The 16,408-nt window shown below is 33.3% G+C and overlaps 3 protein-coding genes across 5 annotated transcripts; 1 reads left to right on the top strand and 2 right to left on the bottom strand.

Moving 5' to 3' along the window:
• Window positions 1-8: 8 nt before the first annotated feature.
• LOC123223609 lies at window positions 9-4,921 on the bottom strand. 2 transcript variants are annotated; one of them, XM_044646851.1, is made up of 16 exons: window positions 4,623-4,921; window positions 3,984-4,121; window positions 3,697-3,808; window positions 3,417-3,569; window positions 3,123-3,227; window positions 2,343-2,426; window positions 2,153-2,268; window positions 1,940-2,041; window positions 1,722-1,835; window positions 1,534-1,590; window positions 1,346-1,412; window positions 1,203-1,256; window positions 1,055-1,129; window positions 919-954; window positions 639-759; window positions 9-292 (listed from the first exon to the last, which is right to left on the bottom strand). In XM_044646851.1, the coding sequence occupies exons 2-16, from the start codon at window positions 4,001-4,003 to the stop codon at window positions 198-200; spliced, it is 1,311 nt and encodes a 436-aa protein (XP_044502786.1). In that variant the 5' UTR covers window positions 4,004-4,121; window positions 4,623-4,921; the 3' UTR covers window positions 9-197. The 2 variants fall into 2 exon arrangements, with proteins under 2 accessions (XP_044502786.1, XP_044502787.1); XM_044646852.1 differs by lacking the exon at window positions 4,623-4,921 and having other exon boundaries at window positions 3,697-3,813; window positions 3,984-4,122.
• A 1,597-nt stretch (window positions 4,922-6,518) lies between these two features.
• On the top strand, window positions 6,519-10,984 carry LOC123222374 (SAGA-associated factor 29 homolog A-like). Of its 2 annotated transcripts, none has more exons than XM_044645103.1 (9): window positions 6,519-6,869; window positions 8,202-8,295; window positions 8,513-8,589; window positions 9,155-9,258; window positions 9,368-9,447; window positions 9,537-9,590; window positions 10,021-10,174; window positions 10,340-10,353; window positions 10,747-10,984. In XM_044645103.1, exons 1-9 carry the CDS (start codon window positions 6,752-6,754, stop codon window positions 10,844-10,846), a joined length of 795 nt encoding a protein of 264 aa, XP_044501038.1. In that variant the 5' UTR covers window positions 6,519-6,751; the 3' UTR covers window positions 10,847-10,984. The 2 variants fall into 2 exon arrangements, with proteins under 2 accessions (XP_044501038.1, XP_044501037.1); XM_044645102.1 differs by having other exon boundaries at window positions 6,520-6,869; window positions 9,152-9,258.
• A 522-nt stretch (window positions 10,985-11,506) lies between these two features.
• Window positions 11,507-14,643, bottom strand: LOC123223953 (GDSL esterase/lipase At5g14450). Its single transcript, XM_044647447.1, is given in 9 exon segments — window positions 11,507-11,802; window positions 11,805-11,882; window positions 12,066-12,161; window positions 12,164-12,332; window positions 12,443-12,615; window positions 13,798-13,860; window positions 13,863-14,003; window positions 14,084-14,290; window positions 14,607-14,643. Coding segments are annotated over 9 exon segments (1,122 nt in total). The 3' UTR covers window positions 11,507-11,644.
• Between the last annotated feature and the right edge of the window lie 1,765 nt (window positions 14,644-16,408).

The raw sequence follows: 16,408 nt of genomic DNA, 5'->3' as shown, positions 1-16,408 counted from the left end.
ATTAAAGATAGGTAAGAAGATCTGAAGACTCTGCATTTTTATTCTTTTTTGTTTTATTTTTCAATAGAATCAAGGAGATCTTCAATCACAGCTCAAAGAAGTCCCATCCCACCACTAATCTAGAATTTGCAGAAAAAGGTTTTTGGCAGCGTGATAAAAGAAAATCTTTCTGAAACTAATGGAAAAAGATGCATTATTCATGGCTTCTTCTCTCGTAAGTAGTCCGGGATGACTTTATATGAGAATTTTCTGGATCCACCATTCAGACTTCGCATGCACCAATCTGTCAAACCTGTAATGCATTTCATAAACAATAATATGATGCTCCCAAGCTACATTCAGAGTCACTTTACCCTTTAAAAATGGATGAAGAAGAATCATATACTTACACTGAACCCATCATATGTCTAACATTTTTGAATCTTTTTTGACAATAATTGATGTAATTTACTATAATAAGGAATGGCGATTCTTAATTAGCAGTTCAAAAAAAGAAAAAGAAAAAAAACAAAAACAAAAACCCTAAGACTAAGCGATGAAGTGATACTTGGATGGATGAAAAGTTGAACAAAAAAAAACTAATAAATATCACTAAGAATGTGAGGAGAAAAGTTAAAAGAGTGTTCAGTTCATGATACTTTTTTGATTGTCTTGTGTTAGATTAGAAGAATCAACCCCCATTGCATCAAGGTATTCTTTCTCCGCGCTTGTCAGTCTATCCTGAAACATTGCCCATTCTCTTTTACACCTCTCCCTCACCTGCCATGACAACACAATTTCAGTGCTCTTCTTTTGATTGAAAGCGAAAAATTCATATGAATTCAAAAAATTGCATTTCTAATGAGCAAGTTAAACAGTATATTTACAAGCTTGAGACAGTAAGAATTAAGACACTGAATAAAAAATGACTTTGCATACCCCTTCCCAGGGAGCCCTTCCACCATAAGCCTGCCCCTGTTAAAAGAAGAAAACATATGAAGAGCTTATATGCAGCAGTTGAACTCTTTCTAAATATGGGGAACTTAAGCAATGTGATCAATGGCATTGTGTTTACCTGGTTCCCAAGCGAGGGAACACCTTGATGGACAATCCACTGAGCATCTATAACTCCTATTTTCTCATGTGCAGGCTGATTCAGAGCAAAGTTACATTATCAGAAACAGAAGCAAGTTGATTCAAGCAGAAGGAAACCTTCCACTAACCTCAACACATTTTCTTAGAGCAAAATCTAGACCCCATCCATGAACCAAGTCATTCTGCAATTGTAGGATAAAGCTTTTAGATTTACTAGGCATGAATAAAGAAGGAATAGCAAAACAAGAACAATTAATAATCTACTATTTACCTGAATCATATGCCAAACACATCGCCATGCATCCCGAGAAAACACAGTGGCCATAATCTCCACAAATCTGCATTGAGTTATTAAAATGTGTCATAAAACCGGCAAATAGTTCTGCAAGGGGTCAAAGGAATGAAGTACAAATTGTTTAGATAATTTTATAACACAGGAAATGATATAAGTTTACATACGCAGCACAAGGAGGCAAATGTGGATCACCACACCAACCATTTCTCTCGTGGGTATCCCTGCAAGTCCAAAAAAGTAAGAGATGACTTAAAAAAATTATAAATGAAATAATCAACAGAATATGCTGAAGCCAAAAATAGTGAATTTAACGGTAATGAGCGAAATATGAGAAGAATTCAGTTGTTCTTACTTGTGAAATTCACTGTTTTCTCTCCTCTTTGTCATCTCCCATGTTAATCCTCCGTTTGGTTCTAAACCAGGCTGTGATATCTCTAAACCATATTTCCTTACCAATTTAAGGTATCTGAAACAAAGAAGAATGATTTTAAACTCAAGAACCTAGTTTCTCTAGTTTACTTAAAGCTTTAGTTTCATTAAAAGGAGGATGGTGCAAATTTCTACACTCACTCTTCAGCATCAAAATGATCCAATCCGAGATCCTCATCCCAGATGAAAATGTACTCATATGGTGCAACAATGTCGGGATGCAAAAATCGTTTGGCATACCACCTTGAAGACATTATAGAAGCTCATTTAAAATTACAACTTAAGAAAGTCTTTGCAAACAACACACACTAATATGGATTTACTTAAAATTTCCCGTAGGAGGAAGCTGCTAACCATTTAGTTTGCTTCCTTGCACTCACGTGGATGGCTCGCTTTGACCACTCAAACTCTTCCCATTCACTTGTCCGGCCATCATAGTGAAACAACAATATAGTAAAATTTTCTGAGAACTGTTAAAAAAAGAAATTTCATGAGAAAAGCGCACGAGAGTGAGATAGGAAATAAAGAGCGGGACCGACCTAACCTTTTTAACTGCTGCATCAATATTCTTTTTCTGATTATAGCCAACAGTGAAGGTTACAAGATACTTTGGTATGATGGTTAAGTCCTGCAAGTGCCCACCTCATCAATCAAGATCTTAAAGAACAAGCGCACTAAAATCAGATTATGATCTTGTGAATCTTTAGGTATTTACAATCTTTATGATTCAGGTTGGCAGCACAAACTCAAAAAAGCATACAATGATGAATGATCAATTTTCATAGTTGTCATCAGCCTGCCTCTAACAAGGCATGTGAATATAATAATGAAGAATTTTAATTTTCAACCTGTTTTCAAGTCCCTTTATGCATTATCCATACTTGTTTTGATACATAACATTGTGGATCCTCTTCTCTTTCTCTGATAATTTTTACAACTAATAAAGAGTAAGATATCACTGGGATTACTTCTATACTTGCACCAAACCTTTTCCTTTTTGCCCCTTAGTTCCTTTGGAAAGATAATTTTTAATCCCTTTGCAATTATTGGTCAGCAAGAACCACCCTTATAACCCTAAATTCAGAATGATTTTTTTTTTTTTTTGTCTATTCTTCTCTGTGTCTGCAAACACTTACCATGACTTTTTGACCCTCACATATATGTTATACCCATGAAGACATCCTCATATGCTTGTATTGATGAGTTCATATTAAGTTATCAACCCAGGTAAACGCATCAAGATCATTGATATTGAAGCAGAATTATGAATAAGTAGATCCAGAGCACCCTGCATATATAAGATATTAAGACAGAAGATGCACACCTCACTAGGCAGACCCCACAATCGGTGGAGAAACAAATCAGACTCTGACTCAATAATGCCAGGAGCAAGTCTTTCAGCACCTTTAGGATTTGTTGGAATCCAGATCTGCATTACAGTACAAAGGCTAATTGTCAGCTGTAACACAAAGAATCAGAAACACACAAGCTGCTGATTTCTTTTAAGAACAGCCAGGTTAGATGCGGAGATATAGCAAGACTTAAAACCCAAACTGCCCTGCAGATTTTAATAAAATAAATAGGACACAGTTTTTCAGAAAAAGAAAAATGGATGTACCTTTGTTTGGTTACCTCTGTCAGCAAATAGAAGGCCTCTGTTACTCTTCAAAGTTGACCAAGCATTCAACAATGTTTGGGTTGAAAGGCCAGAGTACTTGTCCTCAATATAAGTAAGATCAATGGAAGGAATGAGGCTAGATGGGAGATTCATCTACCAATTTTAAACACAACTGGGTAAGCTTTGCCACAATTCAAAGCAACAGGAAAACCATGATTGAGAAGGCAATTGTGTTACAAGGCATTGAGAAGTTTAAAATCGTTCAACAAAGCTAATCTACCTTGGTTAGGGAGATTGTTGGGAAGGAAATGCCTAAAAAGAAGCCAAAAATAACTCCAACAAAGGTTGTTACTATAATCTTCATCATCTCACTCGGTTTCCTTAGATTTCCACTGCACTTAAATATATGACAATGTCACACATGTTAATGTCATTTTTAATTTCATTAAAACATCAAACATGAAAAGTCAATACAAGAAAAACAATAAAATAAGAATAATAAGGAAAAAAATAAACAGAAAAGAGAAAAAAACTTATGTTAAAAACACTAACATCCAGTTTTGGTACCTTCGTATGGCTAGTGCCATTGTTATTAAAATCCACTAACTGTACAGTCCAGATTTACAGACGTACAGTTGAAACCCAGCAAGCGATAGCTGCAACATGCACTCATCAAGTTTGTAACACAATGCTTTGCTACCACCCCTGAAATATTTAGGCAAAACTATTAAAAAGAGTGATGAGCATTGCACATGGATGCATAGATCTCCGCAGCCTACAAAACCTGGAAATCTGGAATCAAAGCTCATTGTGTGCAATTCTAAACTAAACTAAACTTGAATGGAATAATGAAATCCGTAAGCTAAGAGTTAATCCAATCCCCTCACAATAGAAATCAATACAATGCTTTGCCTAAGATTCTATTGCAAATAATCATGAGAAAGTAATTCTGCTTTCGTAGAATCCATCAACCCAATCATCATAAGAAAGAATCACAAATAATTTTCCATGGTTTTCACGATTCCCAACTATCTTAAAAAAAGCAATTTGGCTTTCGTAGAATCTAATTCAACAAAATTACAAAGGATCATAAATCTGAACGAAGCACGTGCGCATTTAAACACATAAAACATAAAAATCACATTGAAGAAATGGCAAGAAAATCTTCAATGTAAAAATAACATGAATCGTAAATAATTTTCTCACCAACCAAAAGGCGTACACGAGGTTAAGGTTGATTCAGCCTCCGTTTCTCCTAGGAACCTTCAACGAATCTCCAGCACAAGAAAAAAAAAAAAAGGAACAACTGAACGCCTCAGTGACGTCTGGCGTGTTCGAAAATTGAGATTGCAATCACAGTGATTGAAGAAAACAATCGCTGTTCACAAACGGAGCGTCGCGATTAAATCAAATGAAATGAAATCATCACGTTGTGGGCTCCATTAAAGTACTTTATTACAAACGCAAAGCCATCTTTACAATCTTTAATCTCAATCTAATCTGCACTGCTTGGCCGTGCCGTGACGGTACGCTTAAAAACTGTTTCAGAAAATTAAATTTGAAATTATTAAAATATAAATAAAAAATATTTTTTGTTTTGTTTTGTTGGATAAAATAAAAGCCAGACGTTAATGCTAATAATAATTGTTTTGCAACAGAGAAAGACAACTAATTATTTGTATTTAAAAATAAATAATTAGATTATCTTATGTAAAATAATAATTATTATCTGACGGATTTAGCGCCGTTGCTGAGATTATTTCAGCTCAGTCTCAGTAACCGAAATATAATTATAGAAAAACGAATTTCCAATTTTCTCTCTGGTTAATGAAACTTAAGTGCCACTGAGTCCAATTAGTAACAAACGAAGATTGAGCGTATCAAAAATTTAATATATTTTTAAAAAAATAAAAAATTTTAATTAAATATATTATTATTTTAAAAAATATAATAAAAACTCATAAAAATTTAAATTTTTTTATATATACTTCTATTATATAACATCGTATAATATATCGATTGTATTATATTAATTCAATATATTTTATAATAAATATTATTTTTTATCTATATTATATTGATAATTATTAAAAAAACCTTTCTTCTATATAATAAATACTCATCATATATCTAAAATTTATACAAAACCGGGTGCAAATTTATAAATTGAAGTTTTAATAATTAAAATTTTGAATTTGTCATAATTGAATGCTTCAAAGTTCAAACTTGGTGTGAGGGAAAATGAGCAAATATCACCAAATAAAAATTATTTTTTTATTTTAATTGTTCACATTGTTAGACCAGCTAAAGGAAATTTGAAACTTTCCTTTTTTTCATTAAACTTTTCTTGAGCCCTTTGGGGTTGTACAGACTATATTGGGTTCATCAAATTGTTTACTTTATTTAATTTATTTTTATGGATAATGAATAACCCTTCTTGGGTTATATCTTTTTCGTATTGTATTGATTATATTCAATAAATCAAATCTCTTATTTTATTTTATTTTATAACGAGTAGCCCTCGTTAGTAAAGAGGACCTCCCTTTAAAGATTGTATTGATCATATTGAGTAATTATACTGATTATTCTGAATAGATTAAATATTTTATTTTGTTTATTATTTTTTTAACGAGTAATTCTTTTTAAAGAGGATAAACTCTCTTTCGTAGTTATATCGATTATATCAAATAAATTAAATTTTAGATTAACGATCAATCTCATAATTATTATATTAAATAAATTAAGATATGATCTTGATATACGCTTATTAAATCTTATACCCAAAGCCTCTGTCTTGAAGATTCCAAATTAGTAATACCCAAACTATTTTTTATCGGGACTTTTATTTTAAGTTTACTGTAGAACAAGAAATCATTTTCTGAGTGGATCTTATTGAGCCCAAGGTCCAGAATGCAAGTCGGGCCCCCAGTATCGACAAGAATACGGGATGCTTCACATGCCACACCTCTCTATGATGGAATCAATCAAAGCTTAACTATCTTCCACGTGGCAAATGAAGCGGGGTCAGACAACCTTTCTGATCATCCAATCAACACTTGGCTCTTATCTATTTACTAAAAACGGCATCACTTCAATCACGTCTCTCCAATTTTGAGGACTCTTGAGAAAAATAAAAAATCCAACCTTTTTTTTAATTCTGTGGGGAATCGGCCAATCACCTGAAACCGGAACAAAATAAAATAAAAAATATATATATTTTTTCAAATGAAATAAAATTTGATTCTACTGAATGTAGGAGAGGATCGAACTGCAATCGAGTTTGAATAAAAGTTAAGATAAGTTACTAACAACGTAATCTTCTTCTAGCGACAACGATGGCTTCGCCGGACGTTGGGGATATCTTGGAGAAGTCGAGAGAGCTCGATCGGTTGAGGAAGGAGCAGGAGGAGGTTCTCACTGAAATCAATAAAATGCATAAAAAGCTTCAAGCTAGTAAGTCTTTCAAGTTTACCCTATTTTGTCTTTTTGGAATTTTAATGCGTTATTTGAGTTTGAAATTGTAGGATTTGTGAGAGATTAAGTAATTTTTGGTTTTTTTTTATGAGAATTAGGTTGAAATCTGAGGGCATGTGCGATGCTAAATTAGTAATGTTAGTGTAAAAAAATATTTTGTGCTTGAGCTCGTTTTGTAGAATTTGGTAAGAATAATTTGGAATTTGAAGTGTTCTAAGTGACTTTGTTATCTGTTTATGGATATTTTGAAGATATTTATTTAGGTTGAGTAAGTTACTAGCTGGTTTAGGGTACTCTAGTTTTGAGATTATAAGACGTGGAGTTTGGTGATATAAGTTTTTGATCATAAAAGACTAAAATCTTTGAAGCTGGGATCCTGTATGTGTTTACTTCCCTGTGATTGATTGTCTGGCCAGAAGTCTCTGTAGCTTAGGTACATTAAATGTTCCAAGGACAATTTTGCACATCAATGCAGAAGCTTAATTTAGCCTAGTGGAGTTTACAGGAGATACTAATAAAGAGAGTTTGCCAAGTGGTATCTGATAGTGATATACGTATGCATCAATCTGCTCATTTAGGCTGTTCAAGCATGAATAAACTTTGAATTTATTACAAACAAGGGATTTAGGCTTCTTTGTAATGTTGTACACTAGTGATTAGTTGATGGAAAGACCATGGAGAGAGGAATTAATGGATGTGCACCTAATTTTTTTTATGCTCGTTGCATTGTAGATGGTGACAATTCCCTATTTGAAGTTGTTAATTTGCTCATAAAACTGTTCTTGTGCATTTATCATACTTGATCATCAACCTTAGTATCGTACGTTATTAATTTTTTTTTCTAGCAAAGGTAGAATTTTATGTAATGAAAGTGCAGGGGCTCCCTAATACATATGTTGAGCAGAAATTAAATTTACCGCACTTAACAGAAAAAATGTGTCAAAATTATTATTGTGTTTTTATTATTATTCTTTTGGCAACAACATTTGACAAAATCCTAGGGATTTTTGAAAGGATATGATAATGGGAATCTGTAATGATGGATCAACAGTTGTTAGATGCTCAAAATGATTTTCATAACACATACACCTGTTCTTTAAGAACTACTTAAATTTCCATATCCTAATGTAATAGTGCTTGTACCTGTGCTAAATGATATTTGGATGGTTTTTGCTTTCTTGAGTTGATTTACATATATATCCAAACCTGCTTAGGACAATAGAGTGTGATAGATGATATTTGATGGTTTTTGCCTTTTTGAGTTGATTTATATGCCCTTGCTAACAGTTGCAGTTGGTTTGTTCAATGCAGCTCCTGAGGTGGTTGAGAAGCCTGGTGATAATTCTTTGTCGAAGCTTAAAAGTTTATATATTCAAGCGAAAGAACTTTCAGAAAATGAAGTAACGTATGGCTTTCTACATCTTTCTTGAAATTGATTATTCTTTTGCTGCTCTTATCTTAATTCTTTCTTCTTTCTTATCTTTAGTGTTCATTAAATAATGAAAAATAAATATTGAGGAGTGTGGTCACCTATGTCAAAATTTGTGTAGTAGTCTACCTGGTCCGTTGATATTCTACTTTCATTAGTTTTTCCTAACCCATTGTTTCTGTACTTTGTTCAGTGTTTCCAACTTGTTGCTTAACCAACTAGATGCTTTTTTGCCATCTGGACCTCCAGGACAACAACGAAGAAGAATAGGTGTGTATTAGCATTTAGCTATAATGTGATATGTTTATGTGCAAGACCTGATGCAAAAATCATTATATCCTTATAATATATCCCTCTTCCCCACCCCTGTTCTACCAACACCAGATTTGATTCTTGTCCCAACGAAGTTGAAATTAATGCTTGGTGTGTCATGATAACTCTATGCGTTAACTCATCTATGGAAGCAGGAATGATATTAATTGCCAAGTATGTTGCATTTTCTTTCCGTTTAAGATTTTGTGCTTGTATATATAGCTGCTTCAGTGGGATGTGTACTGCTTTGCTGTATGTGGTTTTACTTGTCTATGGATGCAATATAAGATGATGGAGCTTTACTCAACTTAATGTTTGTAAACTCAGCAATTTGAATATTTAATTGTTAATATAAAGGAAAAATGTGAAATTTCTTTAAGATTCTAATGAGATACGGAATGTCATATTTGTGAAACTCAAAACTGTTACTTTTGTTTTAGATTCCAGCGAGCTATAGGAAGTTATATTTATGAAACTTTAATAACTTCTACTCTTAGAACTAACACTTTATAAGCATCAGAAGGTAATGATCAGAAAAGGAAACGAATGAAAAATGATTCAGATATCTCAAGGCCCAGTCATCCGCGAAGTCAACTTGAAGCTTGGGCTAATCTAAAGGGTGAACAGGTAACTACTTATCACATCTGGTCAACTTTATTTGGAATCGTTCCTTAATGATAAATTTCAATTCCATCACATGCTTCCAAGTTGAGAGATCTTTCTTGTGTGTGCTCAGGTAGCAGCCAGGGTGACAGATGGTGACAAAGACGAGTGGTTTGTTGTAAAAGTAACACATTTTGATAGAGAAACAAGAGAGTAAGTTTTATTTCATGCATAATAGACCATAATTAAACATTTGAGCTTGTGCTGGATTACAGCACTAACAATGTTCATTATGTGTGCAGATTTGAAGTACTGGATGAGGAGCCAGGTGATGATGAAGAGGGTGGCGTTCAAAGGTATCTTCTTGTATTGTTTCCATGTTTATTTCTTAAACATTGAATTATATAGCTTTTTCTATTTAGTGTGATAAAGTGCATTGTAAATCTTTGCCCATGTTGTGATACATGCCTTATGCATGCAATCTCCTACTCAACCTTGCATCAGTAATTCTCTTATGCCTTAATGTTCTTAATATATTGAGATGTTATCTTACATGTTCTAAATTATTTATGAATGATGAACCTGCTTATATATTGTAAAGCCTGTTATAAGAACTTATATGGTAATTGATGGTAATTAATGGTAATTGGCTGGAAAAATTGAGTTCAACTTGTTGCAACTAGTAATTTAGAAGTCAATGTATAGTTCTTCACTCTTGAATCTTGATCAGGTATGGGAAAAATATTCAAGTTCAATAATGTTCATTTCTGTCATTGCTATTTTCAGAAAGTACAAGCTGCCTATGTCATGCATCATACCTTTCCCAAAGAGAAATGATTCTTCTAGCGTTCCAGAATTTCCACCAGGAAGACATGTTTTAGCTGTCTATCCAGGAACAACTGCACTGTATAAGGCCACTGTTGTCAATACACCACGGAAGGTGGTCATTCTGTACATCCTCTTTGATATACAAATACTTTGCATTGACATGTTATTCTACTGTATTTATGTTACAATTTTATGAATTGTTGTGTTTGAGCTGAACTGACCACTACTGTTCTGTGATTTGCTGTGGGATGCCATCAACCATTTTATATATATGCAGAGAAAGAGTGACGAGTAAGTGATATCCTCCTCGCACTTCAATTTTTTTATATTGCAGATCTGGGGAAGTACAGTGTTCTGATACTTGGTGAAAACAAAATAATAAATGATTTCTGTCATATTTTTTTCTTTTTTCATTTCTTCCTTTTGGGTAAATGGTCATAAACAAAACATTTAATACACAGATTACATATTTGCTTACCAACTGATTCATCACCTTAGTATTTTAAAGGGAAAACATTTAAAACAGGTTACATTACTTTGTGATCATTGGCTGAATCATACTGAAAACGCCTTTGGAGTGCGCTAGATCATCTATTGATAAAACCATGCTGGGTTTTGGCCTGTGTTTCTATAATTGTGTTTTTATCATGGTGTCATGAACTTGTTCATGTCATGATTTGGCAGATATTTGCTGGAATTTGATGACGATGAGGAAGATGGAGCCTTGCCTCAGAGGAATGTTCCCCTCCACAAGGTGGTCGCATGGCCAGAAGATCGCCACTAATGTATCATTGTCTATATTTGTGCATAAATTTATAGTTAGTGTGTAATTTGATAAACCAGAAGCTTAACACGTTTAATTTTTGTTCAGCGATGTAATTGGAGGATTTTCAATTCAGATCTTCAATGTTTTCTTCTGTTAGTGCTTATTTGTCATGGAAACTGGCACTTGCATTTCATACTCCTTCCAAATTTAATTGCTAAGCCAAGCGGCAAATGAGCAGATGGGTGTAAATTTGGGCAAATGAATTAACGTTTTTCTGTTAATGCCTAAAATTAGAGACGATCATTTTGATTAACAGGTTCATTAATATCAGTTTGGTGTAGAATGGCATCTGATAAACTTTACAGTGAGCATTTTCAGCTTGTTCCCGACTTTGTTAGCATCTGTTTATGTTAAAGGTCTTATATTTATGTTATTAATAGTTGAAAATATATCAATTTTATGTCCATAGTATTGTATTAATACAGTACATTTTAGGATATATATCGTTTTTTACTTGTATTAAATTATAATATATATATATTATATATCATAAGATACTAATAACTATGTTTGTACGGATTAGGCTGGCCATTTGTGAATGCCATGATTCCAAAAACAGAAAATGTGCTCAAGGTTCTCTGGTTTTATTCTAAGAGAGAAATTCTCAAGGTCATACAATTATCAACCTTAAAATGGTTGCATATAAACTAAACGGCCACATCTTTCCAGATATGAACCAGTTAGGCGATCTCTTGTAGGACTAATTCTTTAATTTTTCATAGTTTCCCAAAATAAGAAGTAAGACTGATGGTAGACTCAAAGCCTGTGACATGCTTGGACGAGCAGAACTGAAGGATCCATCAACGTGCCAGAATGAGTATGATTAGCAACCCACTGATTTGCGGCCTGAGTATAGTGTACACCATCCTAGCTGATAAATTTTGAAGGGTCTTTACAAGAAGCCCCATACACTAGATGGTTGCCCTGTTTCCACACCACACATGGTCGTAGTTCTCATGGTACCCACAACAGACCTTCATCGGATCAGCATATCCTTCATAAGAAACCACACAAGAATATCAGTATTGACAGTTGCAATCAGCATTGTATCTGTGAAAACATGAATGCCACTATTTCGCATTTGAGCCACCGGTTCTGGCATACTAAAGCTTATGTCAATCATCTTCTATGCTGTATTGCATTTTGTTGTTCTTCTAGTTGCAATGGATTTCATTACCTAAATTTTTGGTATCGCTGATCAAGTCATACTTTGCAGTATAAACATCTAGATATGTTATTGCAGCATCAGGGAGCTCTGCCCTTAACTTGACCACTTAAGCTGTTTGTTAAACTCTACAGCCATATCATTTTGAGTCTTCACACAGCCATACGGATCAAGAAAGACCGGTGGTGGGTTTTTGACATAGAATAGATTCACAGGCAAGCAACCAATTGGCCCTGTGTTGTGAATCCAAAATGTCCTTCCTCCTTGTAGATAAATATTCTGAAAGCAATATTGCATAGCTCATTACAATTGTTCCATGCAGGAAACAGCTTAAATCAAGTCACAAATTTGTTGATCCTAGGAAATTGCTGTAAAATATTGCTACTTACATTTATAGCTGAAACTAACTGGTAAATGATGTCTGGCATTGCTGCTAGAAGTTGATCAGAATTCATCCTTCGGAAGCCAACAGAAAGATCATTTTGTCCAATATCAAACGTGTAAAGAGCCTTTGCAAAATCCCTAGGTCTTGGAAGTTTGTTTCTATCTGCGTCTGACTTTGCTGAGCATCACATTTACAATTCACGAACATGAGTTTTCAAGTCAGCCAATGAAAAATGAGCATTAAGTCACTGTACGAATAAGGTTGAATTCAAACTGAATGGAGTTTAAGTTTAGATTTACTCGAATTCGGTTTGGTTTGAAGAGAGTCAAACTTGAGTTCTAACTTGTCTTAAAATTGTTCGAGCTCCGCTTGTTTGAGGAAAATCGAACTTAAGTTCAGTTATAGTATTGTGTCAAATAAAAAATAATTAAAATAACGTCATTTTAGTAGATTCATACTAAATTTTTCTAAGTTCACAAGTAGAAGTATCAATTTGGCTAAATTAAATGGAGGCCCAACCCAAAGCTTAAGAATAATGCCCCGACCCGACACTATGTATGTCAGGCCTAACTCATGGGCCTAGGTGTTACGCCAATAGTCAACCCAACCCAGCTCGATACTATTCGTAATATTTTTAAAAATTATAATATAATATAATTAATTAATAATTATAATATAAAAAATTATAAATATTTATAAGAAATAAAAATTTTACACTTAAAAAAATGAGTTTGAGTTCTTTGGATCAATCTCAAATGTATGAGATAACCAAAATTTTAGTTTGATTAAAATATGTTGCTTAACATTTATTTACAATAAGTGAAAAAGGTGAAAAATTTTATTGACTCTTTGTAAAGTAGAAACATGTAAGTGTAAAAGTCATATTTTAGATCTTACATTAATGAGATCGATAATGAGAATTCAACTCACCTATTACAAATAAGTTTGTCTTGTTTTTTTAATTACAATTTAACTTTCAAACATATTTTCTAATTAAAGAAAACAAAATTAAAAAAATTACTTAATAAAAAAATTTTATTAAGGTTTGTGGGAGACCCTAGCGAGGGGCCTGTTGAATATGAGACTTAGCCTTGGACCTTAAAGCTTTCATGGGCTGCCTCGGCCCCAAGTCCAGATACTGTACAGGCCTAAGGCCCAGCTCATGGGTTCGATGGGCTGAGCCAGAGTTGATTTGGTCTATCACTGCCTCTAATTGTGAACTTGATAAGTTGAATACCTCTCATATTTAAACCTGAGCTTGAAAATATTTAATTTTTAGGTTTGAACTCAAGTTTGCTTGAATTGAGTTCGTTAAATTTGATTCGAATCTAATTATAAATGAGTTGGTGAGAAATGAACCTTCATTGTAAAGACATTTGGAGCGTGCTTTGAATTGATTGAATTGCGCAATCTGCATATCAAGAAAGGGCTAATTCCATACTGAAAAATGGTCTCACTCTGCAGGCTAATCGTTGATCCTCCAGTGGCAAAGTTGGCACCATGTAGAAACTCTGCTCCAAGTGAATTCAAATACGCACTCAAGTATGGCAATTTCAGACGCTCAGCTGCATAAACAAAATGGGTTTTAATTAAAACTCTCTCCATTACCATAAACAACCCGAAGATCTAAAAAAACAAAACTTACCTATAAAGTCCATAATGAGGCGGCCATCAGAATCTCTACCAGCTAGCTTATGGAAGAACCTTTCTCCGTAAGGAGTTCGAATGAGCTTAAACGCAGCTGATATCCCTCCTGCATCTGAGTTAGAGTCGCCCAAGTTGTAAATTGCAGGAAATTCACAAGGTGGTGCAAAACCAGCACTCGCAGTGAAGCCCCATATGAGAAGAAACACTCCAAATTTTTAGTCTCCTCTCACCGTGTTGATTATATCCATGTATTGTTTTATGTCACATGGTTTGGCCTCAAGATTAAGCCCTAATAATTGCTGTATAAACTATCATGGAAAGATGGTGTAAAATTGTTAAACGATGATGAATAATTCCGTGGGAAGCCCACCTTGTTCTAACAAAGAGACATGGCTAGACCTTTCCAAATGCAAAATTATTCTTAGTAACTTTTAATATTTTATTAAATACATTTTATCTTAGTTCTATTAAAAATTAATTCTAAAACTTAAAATAATCATCAATGACAATTGAAATAGTACGGAGAGGGGTGTTGACAATGGAGTTTGACTTTGACATTTTTACAATGGATCGGTGGTGGGTTTTTGGGAGGGATAATGTAATTAGCGTTTTAAAATTGAAATTTTTAAAGGAGATGAAAAATGTAAATTATCTGGAGAAATACAATAAAAACTTTTTGGAGAGATGGAATTAGGGATAATGGATTGGTGGAAGGTTTTTGAGGGTGAAATGAGATTTTATAAAAGTGAAAAACCTTTTGGAATTGGTGAATTTATTAATTTTTAAAATTTAGAGGGATAAATAAATAAATTATATATATATATTTAATGTGATTATTAAAACAATAATTTTACTTCCTAACTAAGATTTTTGACAGAATTTAATCCATAAATGGGTAGTTAAGTTTTTGAAAATTAAAGAATGACACTTTTGACTATTGCTTGGATGGCAACAAGTCTTTTGGCCTAAGAGAAAATAGATTTTATTTATACTTTAAGGACATAAATAATATTAATTATATGATATCCATATATTTTATGAACTTATGAAAATATTTTTTAACCATTAAAATTAAGGACAAAGGAGTAGTTCCCCCCTAAGTTTTAGTGTGTTTTCAAATCACATTCGTAGGGTTCGAAAAACTAGAACTCCTATTTATAGGCTAACTTATGTAAAAAAAAGTAAAGGTAAAATCGTTATTTTATTAATAATATTTAAAAAATATAAAAATCATTATGTCTCTTCCATAGTTTTAAAAACTAATAACTTTATCTCTGTCTAAAGTTTTCTAACTTTTAAAAGTAATATTTTCCTTCATAAAACATAGAGATTATTTTTTAGACGCTCTTCGGCCACCGATGACAACACTTCAACCCACTATTTCGACGCAAGAAGAAGCGATGAAGACGTGTCTTCATCAATTTCAAAAGAATTAACAGAGATGATGAAGACTCATCTTTGTTATTCTTCTAGAATCAACGAAGATGCGTCTTTGTTGTGTCATCTGGAAGGTTTAGAGAGATAAAGGGTAGCTGGTGATTCATGTCTTTAGTGGCTGGAGATGGTGGCCAAGGAGCCTCTTGGAAAATAAACCCTAGCTTTTAGGGGAAAAATATTATTTTTAAAAATTAGAAAACTTTAGATAGATGTGAAACTATTAGTTCTTAAAACTATAGGGGGATAACAGAAGTTTATCCATTAATGAGACTTCTGATTTTTCAAATCCTATAGGTGTGACTTTGAGAAGATACTAAAACTTTTGGGTGTGGGTGTGGGTGTGGGTGTGGGTGTGGTGGGGGGGGGGGGGTGGGGGTTTGGGGGGAATAGTCCTACGGCCTTAAAATTAATATTTGATTTTTTTAAATTGAAAAAAAATTTGACATTTTTCAACTTTTAAGGATGAAGAGCTGTCGTTGCAGCATAGTTCAACCTGCAAACAGTTCGTTCTTCATTTTTTCTTCCAATGGAGCCAAAATGGCTTATAGCACCCCAATTCGTGAAAGATTGAATTCCACCAGGGTTAAATTTGAATTGAATTGGTTGGCTCTTGGGATTTAGCTTAGATCGAATTTATTTTGTTTGAATTTAAACTAATTTGAACCAAAGAGTCGATTCGTTTTTAAATTAAGTTAAACTCAAGTTAAGAAATGTTCGATTCGATTTAAATTAAATTCGACTTAAATGCATAGCTCAAATAGATATTTTACATTTGTGGCTTAAGTTCAGTTCGAATTCATGATTCACATTCGAAACTTATTTACAAAACAATTTTATTTTACTTATTATTAAATAAAATAATATCATTTTGTTAATGAATTACAAA

Source organism: Mangifera indica, chromosome 8, assembly GCF_011075055.1.
Source record: "Mangifera indica cultivar Alphonso chromosome 8, CATAS_Mindica_2.1, whole genome shotgun sequence".
Taxonomy (NCBI): Eukaryota; Viridiplantae; Streptophyta; class Magnoliopsida; order Sapindales; family Anacardiaceae; genus Mangifera; species Mangifera indica.
This window is presented reverse-complemented; position numbering and strand designations above follow the sequence as displayed.